This window comes from Amblyomma mixtum, chromosome 1 (genome assembly GCF_055824585.1).
Source record: "Amblyomma mixtum isolate Tamu chromosome 1, ASM5582458v1, whole genome shotgun sequence".
Classification (NCBI taxonomy): Eukaryota; Metazoa; Arthropoda; class Arachnida; order Ixodida; family Ixodidae; genus Amblyomma; species Amblyomma mixtum.
Window position 1 is genome coordinate 210,015,659 of NC_143012.1, and position 7,808 is coordinate 210,023,466.

Below are 7,808 nucleotides of genomic sequence, written 5' to 3' on the forward strand. Positions count from 1 at the left end.
GAAGTCCGCGCCGCCCTCAACCAGATTAAAACCACCGCGGCCGCTGGCGACGACCACATAACCAACAAGATGCTTCGTAACCTCGAAGATCAGTCCGTCGAGGCACTCACGGACCTCTTCAACCAACACTGGCATGAGGGTCGCCTTCCAGACACTTGGAAGCATGCCAAAGTGATTTTCATACCAAAGCCAGGGAAACGACTCGAGCTGGGCAACCTTCGGCCCATCTCGCTCACGTCCTGCCTGGGAAAGGTCATGGAACACGTCATACTCAATAGACTCCACACTCACGTAGACCCAGAGGACCTTTTTTCCCCCACTATGATCGGCTTCAGAACCGGCCTCTCCACTCAAGACATTATGTGGCAAATCCAGCACGACATCCTCGAACCGAGACCCATCCGAGCTACACGAACCATCCTAAGCCTAGATGTTAGCAAGGCTTTCGACAACGTGTCACATGCTTCCATCCTGGCAAACCTCTCACAAATGAATGTAGGCACTCGCACTTACAACTACATCGCCAACTTTCTTCATAACCGTACAGCAGAACTTCACATTGCAGACCTCCACAGCGAGATCACACTAGGCACCCGAGGAACACCACAAGGAGCCGTCCTATCTCCGTTCCTTTTCAACACTACAATGAGAGGCCTCCCTCCGCTCCTGGAAGAGATACCTCACATTAAACACTCAATATATGCCGATGACATTACCCTGTGGACCAACTCTGGCTCTGACGGGGAAATCCAAAACTCCCTCCAAACAGCAATCGATAAAGTACACTCCTTTGTACAGGCGAACGGGCTCACATGCTCCTCCACGAAGTCCGAATTACTAGTCATCAGGGACAGACGAGCTCGCCTGCCCGTCCCCGACCCGCAAGAACCTATTGTGCTCAAAGTCGACACACATCCCATACCTCCGGTCCGCACCATCCGCGTTCTGGGTATGTTAATACAGAACAACACGCAAAACTCGGAGGCCATTCAGCGCCTCCGCACCACAGCCAATCAGATCAACGGCCTTCTCCGCCGCATCAGCACCCGCCGCAGAGGTATGAAGGAGGATGACCTCTGTCGGCTCACGCAAGCTTTCCTCATTAGCAGGATAGTCTACTACTACCCCTACTATCACCTCCGCCGGAAGGACGAGGAAGCTGTTAACAGCATTATACGTTCAGCGTACAAAGCGGCACTGGGGCTACCTCAGTACGCCAGCACAGAGCACCTCCTCCAACTCGGCATCTACAACACGCTCACAGAACTCATAGAGGCACACAAGACCGCCCGAATCCACCGCCTCTCCCGCACTAAACACGGGCGGCTCATACTTGACCGTCTCAACATCAACCCCATAGGCGACGTCCACCCCACGACGCCCATTCCGATAGGGGTCTATAGCCGCCTAGTTATAAAACCAATCCCCAAAAACATGCTACCTGGCCGCCATGATACGCGCCGTCAACTGAAAGCCCCAGCACTAGATGCCACATACCTTGCCGACGAACACGCAATATACGTAGATGCTGCACGGCAAAGTGCAAACACATACGTGGCTTGTGCAACCACGCCACAGTCTACTCTCGTCACCGCCGCCACAGTACTAGCTCACTCTCCAACAGCGGCAGAAGAACCGCCATCGCGCTGGCCATCGCTGACCCACGTACGCGCACAGTCCTCAGCGACTCCAAAAGAGCAATACAAAATTACTCGGCAGGTTTTATCTGCCACCCTGCTGCACGCATCCTTCGCGGCTGCACTCCCGACCATAAGATCAACCTGGTCTGGGTACCCGCCCACGCGGGAAACTCTGGAAACGAAGGGGTCGACCGACTAGCCCGAGGACTAACCAACCGGGCGGCCGGCCCCACGGACCCAGACGCTCTTGCCGAGGCTCCCCAGACCTTTGCCGAAATTACCAACCTCTACAGAGAGATGAGACGCCAGTTCCCGCCTCCACACCCCGACTTGAATCGAGCGCAAGCCACCTTGCTCCGCAGGTTGCAGACACACTATATCCTTAGCCATTCTAGACTTTCACTCACCACAGACGGGGAATACGACCCCGTCTGCCAAAATTGTTACCAGGGAGAAATCGCCACCCAGGCTCACATCCTCTGGGGTTGCGCGGGAAATCCGCCCCCTCGAACCTTACTGCCAGCTCCCTCCAAAGACGGATGGAACCAACTCCTCAAAAGGCCAGACAAGAGCATCCGACTGGCACTCATTTCGTGGGCCCAGGAAGTCGCCCCCACCTGGGGGCCACACCACGCCCACCTGCCCTAAATCCCGTCAATCTATGGCAATAAAGTTGTTTCTCTCTCTCTCTCTCCACTCCGGCGGACGCGGTTATTGCTGCGACGCGCGTCTTTTCTTTTCTTTTTCTCTTTCCTCATCTTTTAACTCTCCTCTATCTGCACGCGGCAGCGGTGGTGGCTCGGCTGGAGCCAGTGGCAGGCCCGTGCAAAATCCTTTTTATGCGAAGCATATTACTCGCACAACCGAGCTCTTCCTTGCTGCGGCGCGCGGCCGCGTAGCTACCACTTGACCTTCATCGGCGCACGACATGATATGACGTCACAACAGCTGTGAAAGCTGGGGCCTCGTGCGCTCGCTTGCGGACGCGCAGCCTCCGCCGGCGGCCTAACTCCGGCTCCTACCGCTAGGAGATACTGACGTCACGCAAAAGGCGACGCAGTCGTTGAGTCAGTTGAGCTACAGTGTACTAGAATAGGGGCAGTGTGTTCAGGCGGCGGAGCGCGCCACGCACCGTCGTGAAGCCGGCAGCGTAGACAGTGTCCCGGATGTATGCGGTGGCGCTGCAGTCGCACCGGCTGTACGGACGCGTTCTCCGTGTGTTGCGGCGGGTTGCAGCGTGCTTCTTGAGCTCCACCTTGCTTGTGAAGAAACGGGGTGTTTCGGCCGCACGGGCAGTGCTAGCAGTGTGATGTTTTGCTGCGGTGTTCGCGAGTGATAGCCAATGCCTAATCGCCGACGGCAACATCATTGCTTTGCGCCGGGGTGCGACACCGGCTACAAGTGGGCCCAAGGCGAGCAGCCTTCCCTCTTCGCCGTGCCGAAAGATGAAGGAAAAAGAAAGGTTTGGGAACGAAACCTGCATCGAAAAGATAAGGTCCTTGATGAAAGTTGCTCGGTCTGCGAGCGTCATTTCGATCCTTCTTGTATCCTACGGGATTACGTCCACATTATAGAGGGGAAAGAGGTACGCATTCCGCGAGGAAAGCCAGAGTTGCTGTCGGATGCCGTACCTACGCTCCTACCAAACACGCCGGGCTATTTATCGAAGAAGACGCCGACGCCTCGGGCGCCAAGAAAGCGGAAGAGCCCTACGGTGTGTTCTGCTGATCCCAAGAGGCCTTGTACTGAACAAAACAGTCACAATGACGCAGTAAAGGAACTCGCTTCACTTGACACGCCATATTTGCAAGGCGACGCACTTGAACCGCAGCTGTTTGAGGCAACCTCTGTGTTAGGCCTTCGCTCTCTCGATGTGCCTTCGGTGTACTGGAGTTCACACAACGTGCCGGGCCATAATGGATTTGTATACTGCAAGCTCATAATGTGCAAGTCCGAAGAAGTTGTCTGTGAAAGGGCGGTTATATTTACAGAGCACGACGGGCCTGAAGTCAAGTACACGGCGCATCTCTACGGCAGCATCGTCGAAAAGGGAACCATTCTGAGTCGTGAACAAGCAGCGGACGTTCTTTTTAGAACTGATTCGCATCGTGTCTGCCTTGGTGCCTTGCCAACGAGCCAGATGCCCAAGTCCAACTTAACAGAAGGCCTAGAGCAGCAGGTCACCATCCGTAATGGGGCATACTACAGCAAAAAATGCGCAGGAAAGGAACAATCTGAAGGTATGATTTTTTGTGTTCTGTGCGTAAAGAATATAAATGAACGCAAGCACATGATAATTTACAAAGTCATTTACTATGGTGTGTGCCATACTTTTTATAAAGTCAGACTAATTTCAATTCCCGGAATAAAGTTTTGTTTCACTTGCTCTTTGCAGGACAAGCATGCATCGCCTGCCGGTACACCAGAAAGGCACTTCAGTCACGAAAATCAAGGCTGAAGGGATTGATAAGAAAGCGCACCCGGACCACTGCTGCTAGACTCCGAGCAGCAGCACAAAAAAATAGGAGACTGTTTTCTCGCTGTGCGCGGTTAAAAGACCGGTTGAAGCAAATGCAGGAGGAGAACTCCCTAAAGCCTGAAGAAGTTTTACAGGAACAGATTGCATCCCTGCCTTTGAAACAGCAAGATTGTGTCCGACAGTGCTTTTCAGCTGCCAAGAAGAAAAGTGCGAAGGGTAATGTGTACTCAAAAGATTGGATCTTAGAATGTATCCTTATGAAGATGAAGAGTGCCAAACTCTACGAGCATTTGCGTAAGCACAATATTCTCTCACTTCCGAGCAAGAGCACACTGAAGCGTTACTTGAAGCTGTACAAGAGTGGCTTTGGCTTCAGCACTAAAATACTGAGACAACTGAAGCAGAAAACAAGACACATGAGCACATTTAGCAGGCGTGGAGGGCTCTTGGTCGATGAACTCAAACTGTCGGAGCACCTGAACGTGACGTCGTCCGGGCATATTGAGGGATTTGTCGACATGGGCTCTTTTACCGAAGGAGGAGAGAGCGTTCCCTGCGACCACGGGATGGTGGTAATGTTCATAGCCTTTACTGGGAAGTGGACGCAAATAATTGGTTGCTTTGCCACTCGAGGAAATGCGAAAGCGGAACTCCTTGCTAAAATAATAATAGAAGCAACAGTACTTGCTGAAGCCAGTGGACTTCTTGTTGATTTTATTACATCTGATGGAGCCTCATGGAACCGTCGCATGTGGAAGATCTTAGGAATTGGTGTGGAGTCAGGAAAGGTGACTTGCAAGTCTGAGCACCCTGTAGATCCTGCTCGTCACCTGCATTTTCTGTCTGACTTTCCCCACTTAATCAAGTGTGTCAGGAATACATTGCTCAGCCACCCACTGAACACTCCGAATGGGATGGTAAGTATTTTGTCTTCATAAGAAGTGTCACTTAAATTCGGTTTGTTCCTGACTATTGCCTTATTAATTGCTATTCGATTTCATGTCGATGGCTTATAATAACCTGCAGATTAATGTTGTTGAGTTGCACTGAGCGAGTGAGTATACATTAAACTCTTACTACTTACAACTATAATTTCAGGTTTCCATCCAACCTTTGAGGCAAGCGTTCAGAATTGACAGCGGGAACATCACTCTCAAGGCGATGCCCGGCCTCACGCTGGTACATCTGCAGCCGAATGGCTTTGAGAGAATGCGAGTGACCCTTGCATTTCAGCTGTTTGGGGACCGTGTTTTGAATGGTCTGAATTTCTACAAAGACACGTTGGAATCGTCGTGGGGGAAGATTGATGCAACGTTATCATTTTTCACGTAAGCAGAAATAACTATTAACGTTTCAGGACAAGTGAGCGGCGAGTACAAGTGAATTTTTTAAAGATGCACTTTACCATTGTGACATTCTGTCTTTGCTTCTTCTTTAATGTGGTCTGTTCATGTTCTCGTCCTTACTTTTCTTCACCGCAATGTTTCTGTCTAAAATAGGAAAACCTTTCAACTTCATGCATAATTATATTCTGTGCTCGTTGCAAAACATTCTTATGCTTGTCGAACCACAGCCCATTACTGAGGATCCCATGTGTTTGTGAATGTCGTTGATTGATTGATGGGGTTATGCACCACGAAGTGGCACAGTGGGCTTTGAGGAGCGCCGTAATCGAAAATTGTGGAATAATTTAGTCCACCTGAGATTCCTAACTGCACACAACAATATAAGCACATAGATGTTTGCAATGTGCCCCCATACGAATATAACCGCCGCTGGATACCACTTCATGTTGAGCAACAGAAAACCGTAGCCAATGAACCACTGTGGTGGGTGAGCGCTGTTCAGAATTACCGCCTTCAGGAACGTGCATATCAACTGTGTTCCTAGTTTCCCTTACAAGCGTTGCAGATAAATGATAACTTTAGCCTATTTATGAACTTCGCACTGTTTCAGGGCTATCAACAAGCTGATCAAGATCATGACTTCTCGGTTCCCAGCCAAAGTCCTTCGTCCAGGATCCGAAAATGTGAAGACTGTGAAGGAATTCCTCGAGTTTTTGTCTCGCTGGGAATCACATGCAAAAGGAGTTGGCGGCTTCTTGAGCCAGTCGACGGCAGATGGGCTCCGTGTGACACTGTGCAGCACTTTGGCCTTGTTAGAGTATTTGGGGGGAGAGGGTTTTAAATACCTATTAACATCTCGACTAAGTCAAGATAAGTTGGAGAACTTCTTTGGTATTGTGAGGCAGTCGTGTGGATCCAACGACCACCCAACGCCATCTCAATTCTTGATTGTCGTCAACTGCCTGTCTTTCTATAACTTGGCAAAAGCAATGCAAACAGGCAACACTGAGGCCAATGAAGATTTGGTCTCGCTACTTCACTCACCTGATAAATCTGATATGGAAGGGAACGTTGCATCTCTTGATGAGTTAGTTGAAGCTGGAAATCTGACGGTGGTAGAACAAAGGCTAAACAGTACTCCAGCTGAGCACCGGGCTTACGTGGAGGAAAAGAGCGATGACCGCCTCGTTCATTACATGGCAGGGTATGTTGCGCGGAAATTTCTTACTCGCAACAAATGTGAGCACTGCCGCTCTCTTCTTTTGCAGAACTCAAATGTCAGCAGCAGAGTCTCAAAATTCACAGAAATTTGTGATAGGGGAGGCTTGCTGTATCCCTCCAAGTTGCTTTTTGAAGCAGTAAAGAAACTTGAGGGGATATTTACAATCTTCTTCAGCCAAGAGGAGCTCTGCAGCGACAGCATAGTCGATGTCATGATTCTAGTGAAAGCCAAGTATGGCTATACCATAGGGTGCAAATTGCATGCTGATGATTTCACATCAGCAGTAGTGCGCTTTTATGTCTTAACAAGGCTGCACTTTTACGTTAAAGGTCTTAATCAGTCAAGAGAAGCACGACGAAAAAGGAAATTGCACTTGAAAGTTAGCCGTTGTTCTTAGCAGGCTTGTGCAACACATATGCTGACGCTCCTTTGCGTTTTTTTTTATCTAAATACACGGCTTTTTTTTGTGCATTCCAAAGCCAATTTTTTAAATATAATTCAAAAATGAATTAAGGAATTCATTTAAGCACATTAATTCCGCTGGAGGTCTCCGTTGTTTGGATTGGAATGTACTCGCTCTTTTTCTGTGTTTAATCCCTTTTACTTGGCCTCTTTCCTACCTGTTTTATTCCTTTCATTCAAATGTGTGATGTTGGTGTGTCTCAGACTCGCACATGAGCCTGACGTTGGGGAGCTCTTCATGACGTAAATAAAAGCCACGAATAAACTGTGCAAATCCAGTCATTGCGGGTAATTCGCGAAACCGGAGGATAGAACGAGGGACAAATGTTTACCATGTTTACCGCGAAAGAAGGTAAATACCAAGCAGGGAAGGCCTTTGGCTTTGGGCCGTGTACAGTATTGTGTTTTCTACAACAGCGGCTGCATTTTTATGAGTGCGAACTGCGCAAGAAAATGCACCTGGAATCCGAGTTGCTTCAACTCAATCGAAGCCCTTTACTACGGTGCTACTTGAAGCGCGAGTGTTGCTTGCGGATATTAAACCCATTAATCAATGTTTTTTTTACGTTCGAATAACTTCTGGTTACGTTGTAGCGTGGCTCAACAGATTTAACGGCTTTACCCCACTATTTCGGTGTCTCCAAACCCTTTGCTGTCAG

General features: G+C 49.5%; 1 protein-coding gene across 1 annotated transcript; it reads left to right on the forward strand.

Annotated features, from left to right (window-relative positions):
• The first annotated feature begins 2,982 nt into the window (after positions 1-2,982).
• Positions 2,983-5,451, forward strand: LOC149370769 (uncharacterized). The gene is made up of 3 exons (XM_089584018.1): positions 2,983-3,880; positions 4,036-5,036; positions 5,218-5,451. The coding sequence occupies exons 1-3, from the start codon at positions 2,983-2,985 to the stop codon at positions 5,449-5,451; spliced, it is 2,133 nt and encodes a 710-aa protein (XP_089440144.1).
• The last annotated feature ends 2,357 nt before the right edge of the window (positions 5,452-7,808 follow it).